We start from the raw sequence: 19,839 nt of genomic DNA on the forward strand, positions 1-19,839 counted from the left end.
AGGCTTAATGGAAAGCGTTTGGCCAAACTGTTTCATTAGCAGACAAGCAGACATTGGGGTAACATAGAGAATATCCCAAACATACAGTCCCTAGAGTAGCCATGAATGAAATACCATCCCTAGATGAGGAGGTGAGACGCATCAATGATTCACCTGGGGGAGAGAGAGGGACTGGCCCGAGGAGCTGGACGAGATGCAAAACCACACAGGGAAAAAACCAAACACGGACGTAGACAGGACATGCAATGTTACTCCCATCTTGGAATCATGAACTGGGAAATAACAGTTAGAGTTGGTGGGGTAGAGTTTTGGCCTGCCTGGTGACATACCATGCAGTAAATTAGTTAATAGACCAACAAGAAAGAGTTCCAAACTTCTCTGCCAATAACAGCTCGTTTTCAGTTTTCCCCTCCCCACTCAGACACTCTTGCCAGTCCTATAAAATTATTGCCTGAGAATTTGCTCTTTGCTAAGAACCTATTTTTGTTTATTTTTTACAATTTTGATGGAAAACAGAGTAAGGTACGAACTAAATTGTTACCCAAAAATGATTTACACTGAACAAAAATATAAATGCAACATGTAAAGTGTTGGTTCCATGCTTCATGAGCTGAAATAAAAGATCCCTGAAATGTTCCATACTCACAAAAAGCGTATTTTTCCCAAATTTTGTGCACAAATTTGTTTACATCCCTGCTAGTGAGCATTTCTCCTTTGTCAAGATAATCCATCCACCTGACAGGTGTGGCATATGAAGAAGATGATTAAACGGCATAATCATTACACAGGTGCACCTTCTGCTGGGGACAATAAAAGGCCACTCTAAAATGTGCAGTTTTGTCACACAGCACAATGCCACAGATGTCAAGTTTTTTTTAATTTAATTTTAAATTTAATTTTTTTACCCCTTTTTCTCCCCAATTTCATTGTATCCCATTGGTAGTTAGTCTTGTCCCATCGCTGCAACTCCCATACAGACTCGGGAGAGGCGAAGGTCAAGAACCGTGCGTCCTCTGAAACACAGCCCAGCCAAGCTGCTCTGCTTCTTGACACAACAACCGCTTAACCCAGAAGCCAGCCACACCAATGTGTCGGAGGAAACACCATACACCTGGCGACCATGTCAGCATGCATTGCACCCGGCCCGCCACAGAACTCTCTAGTCCTCATTGGGACAAGAACTTCCCTGCCGGCCAAACCCTCCCTTAACGACGCTGGGCCAATTGTGCGCCGCCCCATGGGTCTTCCGGTCGCAGCCGGCTGCGACAGAGCCTGGACTTGGACCAGGATCTCTAGTGGCAATGCAGTGCCTTAGACCACTGCGCCACTCGGGAGGCCTAGATGGCTCAAGTTTTGAGAGAGCATGCAATTGGCATGCTTGCTGACTACAGGAACGTCCAGCAGAGCTATTGCCAGATAATTAAATGTTAATTTCTCAACCATATGCCGCAACGTCGTTTTAGAATCCAACCGGCCCCACAACCGCAGACCTGGTGTATCCACGACAGCCCAGGACCTCCACATCTGTCTTCTCCACCTGTGGGATCGTCTGAGACCAGGCACCCGGACAACCGAAGAATTTATGCACAAACTGTCAGAAACCATCTCACGTAAGCTCATTTGCGTGCTCTTTGTCCTCACCAGGGACTTGACCTGACTGCAGTTAGACATCGTAACCGACTTCAGTGGGGAAATGCTCTCTTTCGATGGCCACTGGCACGCTGGAGAATTGTGCTGTTGAATGAATCCCAGTTTCAACTGTACCGGCAGATGTGGGCGAGTTGTTTGCTGATGTCAATGTTGTGAACAGAGTGCCCCATCAAATCAAATCATGGTGGCGGTGGGGTTATGACATGGGCAGGAATAAGCTACGGACAATGAACACAATTGCATTTTATCAATGCCAGTTTGAATGCACATAGATACCGTGATGAGATCCTGAGGCCCATTGTCTTGCAATTCATCCGCCGCCATCCCCTCATGTTTCAGCATGATAATGCACAGCCTCATGTTGCAAGGATCTGCACACAATTCCATTGCTTGCATACCAACCAGACATGTCACCCATTGAGCATGTTTGGGATGCTTTGGATCGATGTGTACGACAGTGTCCCAGTTTCCACCAATATCCAGCAACTTTGCACAGCCATTGAAGAGGAGTGGGACAACATTCCTCAGGCCACAATCAACATCCTGATCAACTCTATGGGAAGGAGATGTGTCACGCTGCATGAGGCAAATGGTGCTCATACCAGATACTGACTGATCCTACTTTTCTTGTTTTTTTTAAGGTATCTGTGACCAACAGATGCATATCTGTATTCCCAGTCATGTGAAATCCATAGATTAAGGCCTAATTCATTTATTTCAATGGACTGAATTTCTTATATGAACTGTAACTGTAAATATTTTAACTTGTTGCATATTGCATTTAATTTTTGTTCAGTGTAATATTGAGATAAAAACAGCTGCGTTGGACCTTTAAGAAATGCAATTGGTTGGTGGATATAATGTCTAAAATCTTTGATGGGCTGATGCAGAATTTATTACTGTCAGCTGGTGAGGTTAACTTGGCACACGCTAGCCCTATGCTATATGATAGGATCAGCTACAATGTAGAGTTCAATCACATGCAACTACGTCGACTGTTGTAACAGGCTGACGCGCATTTTCAGACCGAGGTCCTGGTTAAAATTAGTATGGACCCAATGTGATCAAATACATACATTTTCTGTTCACTGTAGACAAAGGAGAATATATGAGGTATTAATTGTGAGGGAGGAAGGTCAGTAAAGTGGATGAAAGCAATAGAGTTGGCTACAATGATTTATTAAAGTTCCTCCACTTTGCAGTCACAGTTGGTTTGTGGTCACGTCCACCAACCTGTCAGAGGCTTCCTTCCCATTGCAGTCAACTAGCCCACTGTTGACTTGGCCCACTCTGGAAGAGTGGCCAGGAGAAAAGCTCTCAAAGGAAGGAAAGGACCAGACTAGGTGGGGAAGCCAACTGAGATAATACAGCAGATACTGTGTCATGAACATGGTCTCTTCTCAAGTGGGGATGCTAGCGATGTTGGGTATTAAATTGCTAGTATCTTGGTGTGCAACTTTTATCAAGATACCTTACAGTGAGGGAATCTGTGACAGGAGAATAAGATACATTCCATACCCCTAAAGTGGCTTGTATGATTGGTTGATTTGGACATAATAAGTACTGCTCTGATATAACTTATCCCCACCTCCACTGCCTTGACTACCGGTACACATATGTAATCTTAACACAATTCTGAATGTAATCCTCTATGTGAAGACTACAATTGTATCAGGTGCATTGGGAATTTGAATTGAGTCCATGTACCAAAATATTGTACAAGACTTTGCTAAAGTAGCCTATAAAAATGTTCAATAATTATGCTCTGTTTTCTGCTTTTACAGCATGCAGTGGAATACAACAACTGCTAGATTCTATGCTGAATTGTGTGTGGGAGTGTTTTGTGGTGGGAGTGTGTGCGAAACGCTATGTAGCCAATATTTAAAAGAGCAGCCTGTGCTCACAGGCAAGACTGGACTTGACTCTTTTTTTTCTGGAGCCGCAGAACACGCCAGAAACTTTTACCACCCAGTATGAACAAATAGTCTCTAATAAATCTCCCCCGCCCTTATGCTGCTCTCTCATGAAAGCTGTTTCCCATCGTTACTGAAAAAATGGGGTTGTCAATGCATGATTTAACTAAACTCTGACTTAGCCAAAGGTATTAAACCTAGACTGAATCATTTATCAAATTAAACAAACTTGGATCGGTTTACATTCCCCTGTCAGTCACTGGGCTCACAGGTTAGCCTGACCTCTGCTTTAGTTGACCGTATCACTTTGAAGCTTAACATGAGTTGCTGAAGCCACCAACAATAAGTCATCATACTGTATTGATAGAGAATAGATAATGGTTATGAGGTACAGTAATAGCTGATTCGTTGTCCTCCAGGTTCTGCAGAGTCCAATAAGCCCCTGTCCTCTAGAAGGAGGGAATCCCCCGGACGATTGAGAAGGAGTGGGAGCCTTGACTTGGACCCTGACATCTTCAAATCGACCAACTTCTCTGACACAGAGGGAGGTGAGGAAGTCTTTACTCTGCTCAGCCTATGTGCCTTCTACAGAACCCAGTTTCATTGAAAGGTAACTGAAGGATCTTTGTGTTGCAGTGGTACACAAGGCCCGTCTCCTCCCCGGGACCCCCGGCGTTGAGCGCACGTTCTCCCTCCCTTTGGCCCAGGGCACCTTTCTACTGCCCTCCTACCCTCTGGCTACACTCCCCGGGGGCCTGCCGACCCCAACACTGTCCCGCCGTCACGCTGAATCCTCACTGTCTATGTCCAACACCTGGCCCAACAAGAGAGAGAGCAGCCCCCACAGACTAGACCCCAGCTCCTGGAAAGACATATCAAGTATGGGTCTGGTATCTACTGCATATTATTGGGTAGATCCTGGTCATCATGTTATTTAGTTGAGGCATATTGTTGAGTGCGCTCTTTGTCCCCACAGGTGACTTCTCATCCAGCAGGTGTTCTCCACGGCCTCTCCGTGCCTCTCTGGTGAGCTCATCGTCCGCCTCGTCTTTCCGGCAGGCTCTGAGTGGGACGCGGAACGTGTTGCCTGTTTCCCGGTCTCCAGGCCTTCCCCTGCCAGAGTGGGGCCAGTTTCAGAATGGCCAGCAGTTCAATCCTCCAGCTCCATCCAGCCTGCAGGACCACCTCTCTGAGAGGAACCTGGACCTGGATCAACTCAGCCTGCAGGACCAAGATCAGGAAGATGACGATCTGGACCGGCAGGAGGTTAGGATCACTGTTTTACACACGGCTCTGCTTTTTATTTTATTTAACCTTTATTTAACTAGGCAAGTCAGTTAAGAACAAATTCTTATTTTCAATGACGGCCTAGGAACAGTGGGTTAACTGCCTTGTTCAGGGGCAGAACGACAGATTTTTACCTCGTCGGCTCGGGGATTCGATCTTGCAACCTTTCGGTTAGTAGTCCAACTCTCGAACCACATAGTGAAGTCTCCAGCTGAATGTAGCTAGGACACTGTCTGAAAGCTGCCATCTTGCCATCAGAGATTTATTCATAGCAGTACCCATAACTCTGGATACCTCAGTGCTGGAAGATGGAATGTGGATCATGTTTTCCCTTTATTAGTGCAGCGGTGGTGAAATGGGTCCTATTTGCTGACTAAGTATCTGTGTGGTAATGTTAGTGCTGGGTAAAGAGACTTGATATCTAAGTTGTCATGGATATACACCCCTGCATAAAATAGTATCTGTATTCACAGCACACTCTCACCTTGCTCTCAGGTTACTGATGAGCAAATGTGTTGTTGTTGTTATTTACAGATGCTGAACTCTCTGCGCTCCCTGCGCTGCAGTGCAGCTAAGAAGAAGGCCAAGGTGAGTCTGAGTGGCTCAGATCATGACCCAGATAGCCCTGACTCAGCCATGAAACTGGAGCTGGCTCTGGACTCCCCCTCTCAAACCTCCCCCACTGTCACCAGCCCAGCTAGCAAGAGCGTCTACTCACCCCCAAACTCTACCCTCAACAGCACCAAAACCAGGTACATTCCACTAGATTCTAAGTAGGCTGTAAGTTGAACCAAATGAGATCCAATTTCAAGAATAATGGGGGGGCAAAGGGGTCAAGCTATGATATTCACGCCTTCAAGTAGACACACACCAAGGTCTGATAGATATGATATCCCTTCTGGTGAATCACCTCTGACCTCTGTCAGCAGCCCTGAGAATTCTGCCACCTCTTCAGCAAAGCCTCACATTGCTAGACTGCCTTCTGCTAAGCTGAGGTCTTCTGTCTCCATGGACGCCAGTGCCCTTCAAGGTACAGTGAGGATTTGACGTATAAAAGGCTCTCTCTGATTGGTGTTGTTGCTGTAATAGTGTGTTTGTGTGTTTTCTTCACTAGGCTTTGATAAAATCATACCTGAAGTAAGTGTGATTGGTCAAAGAGTCCCGTACTCGAATGGACCTATGGAACCTGAGGAAGAGGACCGGACTCGAGAATATTCTCCACCCACAACTAGACCAGCCCTCCGGGAGCCAGTCGATGCCCTGAGGTCTGCCAAAGGTCAGTCACTGCAAGGAGGTCTGCTCCATTAAGGCATATTACTCTCTTTAAATTATGGGTATTTTTCTATATGTTTTCCATATGTTTCAGTGGCTTGTTTAAAAATAAATATGATATTCTTCTCTGTTCCTCAGGGTCCCAGATCTACAGCAACAGGAACTCACCACTCACTGACATGCCTGAAGGTGTGGTTGGCAGAGGTCAGTCCTTAACTGTCTCCTTTTATTTTATGACTCTGTGCCATTGTTCAGATGTCCATGATGTCCAGTACTGTGTTCTTAGGTCATGGTGTTCTGTCTCAGGGCTGTGTTTAAAGGAAACCTCCACCCAAAAAACATATTTTGGTATTTGCTTCATTAGTCCATTGTTGATATAGTCCCAAAATGTTTTCCATATCAGCAATCAAGTTTTAAAGATAAAGATTTCAAAATACAGAAATACAGCCGGTATGATGCATTTTGCATCATATGATGCTGCGTTTTGCATCATATAAAATGGCTCAAATGTAGAATATGATGCAAAATGGATCATACTGGCTGTATTTCTATATTTTGAAAGTTCTAGATCTTGAAAACTTGATTGCTGACATGCAAGGCCCTGCCTGGGGGCCACACAGTATTCGGGCCCAGTCAAATAATTGTTTGGATTAACTCTTGTAGTTGGCAATACACTTAGTTTTGGCACAGTAACAGATGGAAAGACTTGCAGAGGAGAGAGTGCATCATATTTTGGAAGTCATCACTGCTTACAGTATTCTGTAGCTATATAAATACATTGTACTGCTCAAGGTTTCAACTTTGTATTTATTATGGATCCCCACTAGGTTGTGCCAAGGCAACAGCAACTCTTTATGGGGTCCAGACGTATTAAGGCAGTTACATGCAATTAAAAACACTATATTACATTTCAGATTTCACAACACATTAAGTGTGTGCCCTCAGTCCACTACTCGACTACAACACAAAATCGATGTGTATGTGTGTGTATAGTGCATATGTTATCACATTTCTGTGCCTGTGTCTCTTCACTGTTCTGTATTTTAGTTTTTTAAATCAGATTTTACTGCTTGCGTGAGTTACTTGATGTCGAATAGAGTTGCTGATTGACTAATTTCGTTAGTTGGCTGCCTTGTGCCAGTTGGCTTTCAAAACAGGGCAACAGTATTTGTTTCTCAGGCTGCAGGTCATGAGTTGTCTTTCTCACTTCACCAATTGCCCCATATTACCTGGGGTAAAAGTCGGATTTATTTAATTCATATGGAATTTGCTGAATAACGGTTTCAATGAAAACTTTAGCTTGAGCGCTCTTGAATCTTCCTCACTTCCCCCCTCTGCAGGAGTGTTTGGCTTGGTGATTCTGTCCAGCCGTCCAGGCGTTGCCATGTCGATGGAGCAGGGCGACTGTATGACCAGGCTGCACAGTGACCCTCCAACTGGCATCTACAGCCATACTGTCCTCAGCCACCACCTGGACCCCGACGACAGCCCAGACGCAGAGGAGGCCAGGGTGAGCAGATCCACCATACTGTACATACACCACCAACAACCTCTGCGACTACATTTCCCATTTGGTATTACAGATTGAGAGAAAATGTCCCTCTACCACTGCTACCAGTCAGTTATACCTGTGACATGTATTTGGCTGGAGTGCTGTGTGTTTGTCTGCAGGAAAAGGTGAGAACGTCTAGGTTTGCGCGGAACAAGATGAGGCAGCAAGGATTGGCGCAGCAGGAGGGCCAGCCTGCCCTGGGAGATCGTCAGAAAGCTGACAGGATGCGCCTGCGCCTCAGACAGGGGCAAAATGACGTGGCTACAGAGGATACAGCAGCCATTTCCAAAGGTCCAATGTATTTTCCTTAACCCTCCAATACTATTCATAAACCTAGTACAGGTACACTGGCTTTTGTAATGTTGCCAAATGTTGTCATGTGCTTGTGATTAATCTCTACAGTGTTTGTTCTTCGCCTAACAGACTTGCATCTGAATGGGAGCATAGTGACGTCCACCAAGGCTGACTCTCTACCAGACGAGTGTCCAACCAGCCCTGCCAGCCCCCAGGGACCCCAGAGCCCTATTAAATGTTTCAGTCCCCCCCACCAGCCTAGCCCCCCCACGGTCCCTCCCAACCCCAGGAGCACCATGGCCCGCCTGAGGAGGGCTCCCAGTTTCAGCAATACACGGCCATCCCTCTCACACAGCTCAGGTCAGCAGAACAGTCTGGCAGTCATCATATAATCTCTACATCTTTGCAGTTATAAGGTGGCGCCACACTGTTTTTCATCATAGCATTAAATACCGAACTGTATGTTCTATGACGTCTCATTCAGTAGAGCAACTTAATGGTACTTTTTTAACATGGTGGGTAGATGAATCAGTCAACACATCATATGTCACTCTAAAGAGGTTTAGTGCACTACTAATTAGCCCGTCACAGCTCCAACAGTAGCCGAGCTTGGCAACAGTAGACTAGATATTCTCTTAGATAATGGAGTGCAAAGCTTTATTTTCACAGCTTCTATTAATACGTCTCCTGCCACGCACGCTGCTTCATTTAGCCAGTGACTGTAATGTAACAATAGAGGGGTAATGTAACACTCAGCTGTGTGTTGTTGTCACTGTTGTGGCTTACAGTGCCTTCAGAAAGTATTCACACCCCATAATTCTTTCCACGTTTTGTTGTGTTTACCGCCAATGTTGTGTCACTGGCCTACACATTACCCTATAATGTCAAAGTGGAATTATGTTTTTTAGAAGTTAGTTAATTAAAAATGAAAAGCTGAAATGTCTTTGGTCAATAAGTATTCAAACACTTTGTTATGGCAAGCCTAAATATGTTGTTTCTGTTTGCAATAAGGCCCTAAAAAAAAAAACTGTGGCAAAGAAATTTACTTTACTGTATGTCCTGAAGCGTTATGTTTGGGGCAAATCCAACACATCACTGAGTACCACTCTTCACATTTTCAATGGTGGTGACTGCATCATGTTATGGGTATGCTTGTCATCGGCAAGGACTAGGGAGTTTTGTTTTAGGATAAAAATAAATGGAATAGAGCTAAACACAGGCAAAATCCTACAGGAAAACCTGGTTGTCTGCTTTCCAACAGACACTGGGAGACAAATTCACCTTTCAGCAGGACAATAACCTAAAACACAAGGCCAAATACACACTGGAGTTGCTCACCAAGATGACTTTGAATGAACATGACAATGATCAACAACCAACTTGACAGAGCTTGAGGAACTTTTAAAATATTGTACAATCCAGGTATCAAAAGCTCTTAGAGACTTAACCAGTAAGACAAAGCTGTAATCGCTGCCAATGGTGCTTCTACAAAGTATTTACTCGGGGTGTGAATACTTATGCAACTTAGATATTTCTGTATTTCATTTTCAATAAATGTGCAAACATTTCTAAAAACATGTTTTCACTTTGTCATTATGGGCTATTAAGTGTATAATTCAATTTAATCAATTTTGAATTCAGGCTGTAACACAACAAAAGTGTGGAATAAGTCAAGGGGTGTGAATACTTTCTGAAGGCACTGTAGATATTGCTCTCGAGTGGCGCAGCGGTCTAAGGCGTCACTATAGACCCTGGTTCGATCCCGGGCTGTATCACAACCGGCTGTGAACGGGAGTCAATTGGCCCAGCGTCTTACGGGTTAGGGGAGGGTTTGACTGGGGTAGGCCGTCATTGTAAATAAGAATTTGTTCTTAACTGACTTGCCTAGTTAAATAAAAGTATTTACAGTGCATTCGGAAAGTATTCAGACCCCTTGACTTTTTCCACATTTTGTTACATTAAAGCCTTATTCAAAAAATTTATTAAATGAAAATAATTCTACACACAATACCCCATAATGACAAGTAAAAAACAGGTTTTTGGACATTTAAAAACAGATACCTTATTTACATAAGTATTCAGACCCTTTGCTACGAGACTCGAAATTGAGCTCAGGTGCATCCTGTTTCCATTGATCATCCTTGAGATGTTTACCTGCATGTCAAAAACCAAGCCATGAGGTTGAAGGAATTGTCTGTAGAGCTCCAAGACTGGATTGTGTTGAGGCACAGATTTGGGGAAGGGCACCAATACATTTCTGCAGCATTGAAGGTTCCCAAGAACACAGTGGCCTCCATCTTTCTTAAATGGAAGAAGTTTGGAACCACCATGACTCTTCCTAGAGCTGGACGCCTGGCCAAACTGAGCAAAGAAGAAGAAAGAAGAAAGGCCTTGGTCAGGGAGGTGACCAAGAACCCGATGGTCACTCTGAAAGAGTTCCTCTGTGGAGATTGGAGAACCATCTCTGCAGCACTCCACCAATAAGGCCTTTATGGTAGTGGCCAGACGGAAGCCACTCCTCAGTAAAAGTCACATGACAGCCTGCTTGGAGTTTACCAAAAGGCACCTAGCGTCATACCCAAGGAGACTCGAGGCTGTAATCGCTGCCAAAGGTTCTTCAACAAAGTACTGAGTAAAGGGTCTGAATACCTATGTAAATGTGATATTCAGTTTATATATTTTTTTATTCTTTTACCTGTTTTTAATTTTTCATTATGGGCTGTTGTATGTAGATTGTAACATAACAACATGTGGAAAAAGTCCATTATAATTGTGTTGTATTTAATTATGTGGTTGTGTCCTCCAGATGAGTTGTCCCCAGGTACTCCCAGCCAGAAGAGTGACCTGACAGAGCACCCTGAACTACAGCCGTTCTCTAAACCTGAGCTAGCACTGACACAGAGCTTCAAACTCCTCAACTCAGACGACTGGTGAGCTTTATTCTTCATTTGGATCCCTATTCGCTGACGTTTTAGCAACCGCTAAACCTCCTGGGGTCCAACTGAACCTCAGCGCCAGCGTTTAACCCCATACATAGACATTGTCTAGTCAGACCCAACGTCAAATGTTCATTTATAATTTTTGGATGCCTATAAGCAATGGATTGGATTTTCTCAATTTCTATTTCTAAATGTTTTAATGAAGGGAGAAGAAGATTGAGGGCCTGACCTTTCTCCGTGGTCTGACGCTGTACCATTCAGACGTACTGCGGAACAGGCTGCATGACGTCTGTCTCGCACTCATCCAAGAGGTATGACCACGACTCCTCATTCTTTTAGACTTAAATGTTCATGTTCATGTCCAGTCCATTTTCCTGGGGACCCTCATCCAATCTATTTTCTTCCTTCTAATCATAAGCTCAGCCTCAATCAATTCTGTACAGGGTGGTCCTTGTAGACTCTAGCCGTTTGATGACTGATCTTTCCTACGTCCTGATGAGGAAATGTGACCATTCAAGCCTTTGGTGAGATGGCTGAAGAAAAAATGATCTAGCTGATTCAATATCATCATCATCCGAGTGTATTGCTCCCCAGGTGAGGAACCTTCGGTCGGGTGTGTCCCGTGTTGCTGTTGGGGCGATGGGGGAGCTGTACACCGCACTACAGAAGGGGATGGACCAGGAGCTGGAGGCCACTGCCAAGGCTCTGCTGCAGAAGGCTGGGGAGTCCAATGCCTTCATCAGGCAGGATGTGGACGCAGCGCTGGACAGCATGGTGCAACATTGCACCCCCACCCGCAGCCTCAATGCCCTGCTCACCAGCGGCCTCAGGTCAGACAGACACTCACTGTCACCAACTAGCACACTCAGCAGTTCAGCAGCAGTCCTTGAAATATATGCTTTGCTTGAAGATTGAATCTTATCATGCTTGTATCTTATCATTAAATTGGGCCATTAGGCTTTATTTTCTGTGGTGCTTATCACATCCCTGATATTGTCTCTTGTGAACAGTCACCTGAACTCAGTGGTGAGGAAGTGCGCAGGTCATCACATGGTCAACCTGATGGAGAACATTGGCGCTGCCCGCCTCCTATCTGGAGGGAAAGACCTCACCGACCGAATCCTACCTGCAATCATCAAGCTGTCACAAGACTCCTCCCAGGAAGCTAGGTAGGGAGGGAATTTTTTTTTAAACTAATGTATGTCTGTTTTAATGCTAGTAAGTGTGTCTGTTATCAATAGAATAAGTGGCATTGTTTGAGGCTGTTCTTCTTAGGTACCAGGGACGCCGGATGTTGCTGTTTCTGTCATTACACCCTGATTTTGATAAGATGTTGGAGAAATATATCCCTGCCAAAGACCTGGCTCCCATCAGAGACACTGTTTTCATTCTGAAGACTAAGGTACAGAACACCGTCTCACTGAGAAGGTGTGTGTGTGACTGTTATGAGTAATTCCTGTCGATTTCTGTCTCCCCCTGCTGGGGGCTTGCATTTTAAGTCAAGGCACTTTTACTTTATGGTCCAATGCAGCCATTCTTATCTCAATATAAAATCATTTCTGGGGAACAATTACTGTGATTTGTTTTCAATTAAAATGGTAAAAAATAAACAAAAATAGCTTCTTAGCAAAGAGCAATTTCTCAAGCAAGAATTGTGCTAGGACTGTCTGGGAGTGGTCTGAGTGGGAAACTGAAAACTAGCTAGAGAGGTTTGGAACTCTTTTTCTTGTTGGTCTTTTCACTAATTTACTACCAGGTCAAAACTCATTTCAAACAGCTCTTACACATTATCATAATTTTCACAATTTCACAATATTATTCCAACCTTATAGGGTGGAAATATACTGTATATAAAACACAGGAAAATCACGTTTTTGACTGCACTGGGCCTTTAAGGAAGCAGTGGTTACATGTGTGTGATCCATGAGTTACATGTATGTTAATGTGGTCTGAAGGGCCTGGGAGAGATGCCCCAGGACACCCCGTCAGGCAGGGGCCGGCGTTCCCTCCCTGGCAGTGGCACAGTTAGGGCCTCATCTCTCAGCAGGGAACCCCTCAAAGTGGTCAACAGGTGGGCCAACACAACAACACTAACTGAAATGTGTAGCACGTCAGTCTCATCAAGTTTACACCCCTAGTATACTGAACTGTTATGGTTAAAGCCATGGCTAGCTTTGCTGTTTGTCCATGCATTAGCACAGTTTTGTCAATGTACAGTACCAGTCAAAAGTTTGGACACCTACTCATTCAAGGGTTTTCTTAATATATTTAGATTTGTTTAACACTTTTCTGGTTACTACATGATTCCATTTGTGTTTATTTCATATTTTTGATGTCTTCACAATTATTCTACAATGTAAAAAATACAAAAACCCTTGAATGAGTAGGTGTGTCTAAACTGTTGACTGGTACTGCATGTACAGTGTGTTCATGTGTCAGTGAGAACTCCTCTCCTTGGCTTACCTACTGTTTGTGTATCTGCAGGGAGTCTGGGCAGTACAGCGGCAGACCTCAAGCTCACAGCATTGCAGACAAGACTGAGTACATCAAGCAGCTCACAGCTCTGCTGGGTTCAAAGGACTTCAGAGAGCGCATCAAAGGCATCGACCAGCTAGTGGTGGACTGCGAGCACAGCCCCAACATAGTTATCGGCAGCATCTTTCCGGTAACTGACGTCATCTGAACAAAACCAAATATTCTTTAGCCTTATAATATATACTAGTGGTTCGCGGGTCAGATGTTTGTTTGCCCGCAATTGCTAATAACCCAGCCTCAACCGCCCGACTACATGTGAGAATGGGACAATCTGAGGCCCAAACCCGCTAATATGGAAAATGCGCTGTAGGCCACAATCAGAGTCATAGATGTGGAGCTTACAGTTAGGCCCTAAAGCTTAGGCTTACGCACTAATACCAGATAGACAAAAATAATTCAATAAAAATCTCAAAGTACCCTATAGATATAAATTGCTCAACAATTATAGCTACATTTAAAGTTTTTTTTTTTGAGGCAGGGCTTGACATGAACTTTTTTTACTTGTCTAGAAGATAAAAGATTCTGTAACACCATTTTTACATCATTGTATGATGCAAGGATGCCACTTTACAAAATAAAATGCATTACTATTTATTTTACCACAGAGAATCAGACCAAAATGTAGGGTACACACTGGCTATTAACTTTGCATATTCAAGTCTGTCTCAAAATACAACATTGCCCCTTGAAAGCTCTCCTGGAGGATGGCTACAATTACAACCAAATACTTTTTATGTTTTTATAAAATAATTCCCTCCTGGGAGCGAAACTAAGTGCGTCCCGTCATCGCTGGGATCATAAATATGGATATGGTTCAAAACAAACTCTGGGATAACAGATTCAAAATTCATGCAACCACTGCACACTTTTTTTTTTTTTTTAAAGCAATGAGGCTGATGCAACAGATCAGACCGTTTTATCGCAAAAATGCGTACATAGACCACTGCACCACTCTGGAGGCCCATTGACGATGTTATACCCACAGCAACGATTAAAACATTCCCAAACCAGAAACTGTGGATTGATGGCAGCATTCGCGCGAAATTGAAAGCGCAAACCATTGCTTTAATCCAGAGCAAGGCTATTCCCTCCGCAAGGCAATCAAACAAGCTAAGTGTCAGTATAGAGACAAAGTAGAGTCGCAATTCAACGGCTCAGACACAAGAGGTATGTGGCAGGGTCTACAGTCAATCACAGATTACAAAAAGAAAACCAGCCCCGTCGCGGACCAGGATGTCTTGCTCCCAGACAGACTAAATAACTTTGTTGCTCGCTTTGAGGAAAATACAGTGCCACTCACTCGGCCCGCTACCAAAACCTGCGGACTCTCCTTCACTGCAGCCGACGTAAGTAAAACATTTAAACGTGTTAACCCTCGCAAGGCTGCAGGCCCAGACGTGTCCTCAGAGCATGCGCAGACCAGCTGGCTGGTGTGTTTACAGACATATTCAATCAATCCTTATCCCAGTCTGCTGTTCCCATATGCTTCAAGATGGACACCATTGTTCCTGTTCCCAAGAAAGCTAAGGTAACTGAGCTAAACGACTACCGCCCTGTAGCACTCACTTCTGTCATCATGAAGTGCTTTGAGAGACTAGTCAAGGACCATATCACCTCCACCCTACCTGACACCCTAGACCCACTCCAATTTGCTTACCGCCCCAATAGGTCCACAGACGACGCAATCGCAACCACTCTGCACACTGCCCTAACCCATCTGGACAAGAGGAAAACCTATGTGAGAATGCTGTTCATCGACTACAGCTCAGCATTTAACACCATAGTACCCTCCAAACTCATCATCAACCCCGCCCTGTGCAACTGGGTACTGGACTTCCTGAAGGACCGTCCCCAGGTGGTGAGAGTAGGTAACCACATCCTCACCCGCTGATCCTCAACACTGGGGCCCCACAAGGGTGCGTTCTGAGCCCTCTCCTGTACTCCCTGTTCACCCACGACTGCGTGGCCATGCACGCCTCCAACTCAATCATCAAGTTTGCAGACGACACTACAGTGGTAGGCTTGATTACCAACAACGACGAGCGGACTACAGGGAGGAGGTGAGGGACCTCAGAGTGTGGTGTCAGGAAAATAACCTCACACTTAACGTCAACAAAACAAAGGAGATGATTGTGGACTTCAGGAAACAGCAGAGGGAGCACCCCCCTATCCACATCGACGGGACAGTAGTGGAGAGAGTAGTAAGTTTTAAGTTCCTCGGCGTACACATCACAGACAAACTGAATTGGTCCGCCCACACAGACAGCGTTGTGAAGAAGGCGCAGCAGCGCCTCTTCAACCTTAGGAGGCTGAAGAAATTTGTCTTGTCACCAAAAGCACTCACAAACTTCTACAGATGCACAATCGAGACCAACCTGTTGGGCTGTATCACCGCCTGGTACGGCAACTGCTCCGCCCACAACCGTAAGGCTCTCTAGAGGGTAGTGAGGTCTGCACAATGCATCACCGGGGGCAAATTACCTGCCCTCCAGGACACCTACACCACCTGATGTCACAGGAAGGCCATAAAGATCATCAAGGACAACAACCACCCGAGCCACTGCCTGTTCACTCCGCTATCATCCAGAAGGCAAGGTCAGTACAGGTGCATCAAAGCAGGGACCGAGAGACTGAAAAACAGCTTCTATCTCAAGGCCATCAGACTGTTAAACAGCCACCACTAACATTGAGTGGCTGCTGCCAACATACTGACTCAACTCCAGCCACTTTAATAATGGAAATTGATGTAAAAAATGTATCACTAGCCACTTTAAACAATGCCACTTAATATAATGTTTACATACCCTACATTACTCATCTCATATGTATATGTATATACTGTACTCTATATCATCTACTGCATCTTGCCATCGTTATGTAATACATGTATCACTAACCACTTTAAACTATGCCACTTTGTTTACATACCCTACATTACTCATCTCATATGTATATACTGTACTCGATACCATCTACTGCATCTTGCCTATACCGTTCTGTACCATCACTCATTCATATATCTTTATGTACATATTCTTTATCCCTTTACACTTGTGTGTATAAAGTAGTAGTTGTGGAATTGTTAGGTTAGATTACTTGTTGGTTATTACTGCATTGTTGGTTACTAGAAGCACAAGCATTTCGCTACACTCGCATTAACATCTGCTAACCATGTGTATGTGACAAATAAAATGTGATTTGATTTAAGGCACTGCATCGCAGTTGCTAGCTGTGGCACTAGAGATACTGGTTCGAGTCCAGGCTCTTTCACAGCCGGCCGTGACCTGGGAGGCCCATGAGGCAGCGCATAATTGTCCCAGCGTCGTCTAGGTTTGGGGAGGGTTTGGCCGGCAGGGATGCCCTTGTCCCATCGCACTCTAGCGACTCCTGTGCCGGGCTGGGCGCATGCACGCTGACACGGTCGCCAGGTGTACGGTGTTTACTCCGACACATTGGTGCGGCTGGCTTCTGGGTTAGGCAGGCATTGTGTCAAGAAGCAGTGCGGCTTGGTTGGGTCGTGTTTCGGAGGATGTATCTTGGCCAGGTCGCAGTTGCAAATGAGAACTTGTTCTCAACTAGCCTACCTGGTTAAATAAAGGTGAAATAATGTTTTAATTTTTTTATGTATGGCTCTCGACCTTCGCCTCTCCCAAGTCCGTACGGGATCCGTACGGGAGTTGCAGTGATGAGGCAAGACTGTAAATACCAATTGGATACCACAAATAAGGGATTAAAAGTCAATGAAATAAAAAATAAAAAAAATAAACCAATGCGCAGATGGCTCAAATGTTCCAAAATGCAATTAACGGGAAAACATCATTCTCAGTAGCGCACTGCACGAGCTAGTGGTCTTTTCCGAGATAAAAATATCCGTTAGAATTAAGAAAGAGGGGAGATCTAAAGATACACCAACTAGCATGGGTTACTAATATGACAAGGATCATGACCTTTTTCATGTCCATTCAGACAATTGAAATATATATTCTTCTTTTCCCAAAACATTTTTTGAGGTCAAGCGTTCATTTCGAGCCCTGTTTCTCTTTATTCAACCCGTCCGCCACCCACCCGCCTTTCATCCACACAATATTCCATGACCCTAAATCTGCCTGCCTCGCAGATATAACTGCAGAGACTGCAGGTTATGAATCAACCAGTGCTCATTATTATATACCCTAAGCTGCCATTTGCCGAAGTTCTCTGACTATCACAAAGAATACTAGCTATAACTTTTATTGACCAAATATAAACCATGCAAATGCCCCTAGATAAGAGGACCTATGTAAGTAGGTCATAATTGAATCTATAGTAATGCTTCTCTCCCAGGTGTTTGATGCCTTTAAGGCCAGACTGCAGGAGTCCAACAGTAAAGTCAACTTGTTCGCTCTGGAGTCTCTGCAGAAGATCATCACTGTGATGAAGGATAACCTGGCCCAGGTAGTCTACATCCTGGTACCGGCCATCGTGGACAATCACCTCAACTCCAAGAACAACGCAATCTACAGCGCTGCCATTGGAGCCATCCATGCACTCATCCAAAACCTTGGTAGGTGTCTGATGATGTTTGAGATCACATCATCTAGTTTAAGGTTCCATGCGAGGCTGGAACGTAGCTGAGAGGATGACCAGCTCTGACTTGTCCTTTACTTTGTTCACAGATAAAACCCTCCTCCTCCAGCCTTTCTGCAGCAAGGCCCAGTTCCTGAGTGGCAAGGCTAAAGTGGATCTCATAGAGAAGGTTGCAGGTATTTTCACTGAAACAATTTGCTTGAGATAAATCCCCTTAGCAACCTAGGTTATGTAGATGATACTTTGTAAACTTCATTGGATTTTTAACATTTGGATTAGGATCTTAGTTTACAACAGCTGCTAAGCAACAGTGCAATTGCAACTGTCTTTCTGCCTGCCCTCCAAGGAGTCTTTAGCTTCTTACAAGGAGGGAGAAACGGATGTGTCAGTGCCATATGCTCTCAGCATTTCATAAGCTCCTTGTTACGCGTTTGCTCCCCCCCCACTTCCCTTCCTCCCCCCACTTCCCTTCCTTCCTCCCCCCACTTCTCTACCTCCCCCGACTTCTCTTCCCTCCTCCTCTGGCCTGTCTTTCAGATCTGGTGACAGAGCTATATCCTCGTAAGCCTCAGGTGGTGGAACAGAAGGCGTTACCCCTGCTGTGGCACCTCCTGGGCACATCCAGCCACAGTGGCACCGTCCACGGCCGGGGTGGGAGCGTGCGGGGAGCCACTTCCAACCTGTGCCAAGCCCTTTACACCCACATGGGGCCTGGGCTGGCAGCGTGCGCCGCCTCCCAGGATGCCAATGTCCACAAGGGCCTCAATGAGTTCCTGAGGACCCTCCCCTCCCCCTGAAGGTCCCTCAGAAATCACAACCTTCAAAACACAACCAAACCCCCCTAGACAGAAGAACAGAAACACTGACCTTACTTGAAGACAGAGATGTTCTGCATTTCTATTAGTGCCTGCACTTTTTTTTTTACGTTACAGAGTATAGAAAGTCCTTTAAGATGAGAGCCCTTAAATCAACTCTCTTCTCAGCAAGTTAGGCTATTCTTCAATAAAGGAGCACAGACAGGCTTCAGCTGTTGGCATCAGGTCTTATTCTCAACAACCTGCTCTCTTTGCACTTTGAAGAAGTCACTCACTGTCATTATAGTTGTCGTCATGTACATTACATTGGATGTATCGTAATATGGTTGTCGCTGTTTATGAATCTTATTGTACGCAAATTGGAGACAACATTACCAAGAATGTACCATTGAAATGCACAAAAAGGAATCGGGACCGAAATATGTATATTTCTGCTGTTTCATTAAATGTAATATGTGATATTTCTAAGATGTCTTATGCAGTTGTTTTAAAGATTTGTCAGTGAAGATTAATGATTACAAATTACTTTTGTTTAGCTCAAATGTGTGATTGCACAGTATTAGCCTAATTTGTATGCTGTACAATGTTGCAGTTTGTAAGTCCTATTGGGACAATATGTTGAAGTGGTGTTGTGACGTCTTATGTTTTGTTGTTTTATGACCAAAATGTACAGACAGGGAATCAAAAAAGAATAATAATCTTAAAGATTATATATGTACACTGATGCCTAAATCAACTTTGGATAATAAACCAACAATACTGGGTGGGTATAACGTTGAAACCATTTAGCTTTAAACTAACGATTGATACAGAGACAGTGAAGCCCAGGTCTGTGATTCTGTTTCAGTATAGTGCCAGTCTTGAAGTAGCCTTTCACAATTGTGTTTATAAATGATATTGAACTTGTTTATTAATGAGAGGAAAGACTGAGATTTATATATACATAAAGTGTTTATTTCTGTAAACTAAGTGCTCCAGTTGGTTTAATTCTTATGCTTAAAAATGAGTGAGAACAA

The 19,839-nt window shown here is 44.4% G+C and overlaps 1 protein-coding gene across 1 annotated transcript in view; it reads left to right on the plus strand.

Annotated features, from left to right (window-relative positions):
• Positions 1 to 19,788, plus strand: part of LOC109903982 (TOG array regulator of axonemal microtubules protein 1) — a 39,341-nt gene extending 19,553 nt beyond the window's left edge. Inside the window, exons 3-22 of the mRNA XM_020501030.2 lie at positions 3,983 to 4,111; positions 4,200 to 4,442; positions 4,540 to 4,829; positions 5,385 to 5,602; positions 5,780 to 5,880; positions 5,965 to 6,126; positions 6,261 to 6,326; positions 7,463 to 7,632; positions 7,794 to 7,965; positions 8,098 to 8,328; positions 10,775 to 10,898; positions 11,113 to 11,218; positions 11,502 to 11,737; positions 11,918 to 12,076; positions 12,183 to 12,309; positions 12,863 to 12,978; positions 13,392 to 13,572; positions 17,766 to 17,985; positions 18,098 to 18,184; positions 18,546 to 19,788. Of these exons, the coding sequence (XP_020356619.1) occupies positions 3,983 to 4,111; positions 4,200 to 4,442; positions 4,540 to 4,829; positions 5,385 to 5,602; positions 5,780 to 5,880; positions 5,965 to 6,126; positions 6,261 to 6,326; positions 7,463 to 7,632; positions 7,794 to 7,965; positions 8,098 to 8,328; positions 10,775 to 10,898; positions 11,113 to 11,218; positions 11,502 to 11,737; positions 11,918 to 12,076; positions 12,183 to 12,309; positions 12,863 to 12,978; positions 13,392 to 13,572; positions 17,766 to 17,985; positions 18,098 to 18,184; positions 18,546 to 18,805 (3,398 nt within the window). The 3' untranslated portion in view covers positions 18,806 to 19,788. The remainder of the gene's footprint in view (positions 1 to 3,982; positions 4,112 to 4,199; positions 4,443 to 4,539; positions 4,830 to 5,384; positions 5,603 to 5,779; positions 5,881 to 5,964; positions 6,127 to 6,260; positions 6,327 to 7,462; positions 7,633 to 7,793; positions 7,966 to 8,097; positions 8,329 to 10,774; positions 10,899 to 11,112; positions 11,219 to 11,501; positions 11,738 to 11,917; positions 12,077 to 12,182; positions 12,310 to 12,862; positions 12,979 to 13,391; positions 13,573 to 17,765; positions 17,986 to 18,097; positions 18,185 to 18,545) is intronic.
• Positions 19,789 to 19,839: the final 51 nt, after the last annotated feature.

This window comes from Oncorhynchus kisutch, linkage group LG14 (genome assembly GCF_002021735.2).
Source record: "Oncorhynchus kisutch isolate 150728-3 linkage group LG14, Okis_V2, whole genome shotgun sequence".
NCBI lineage: Eukaryota > Metazoa > Chordata > Actinopteri > Salmoniformes > Salmonidae > Oncorhynchus > Oncorhynchus kisutch.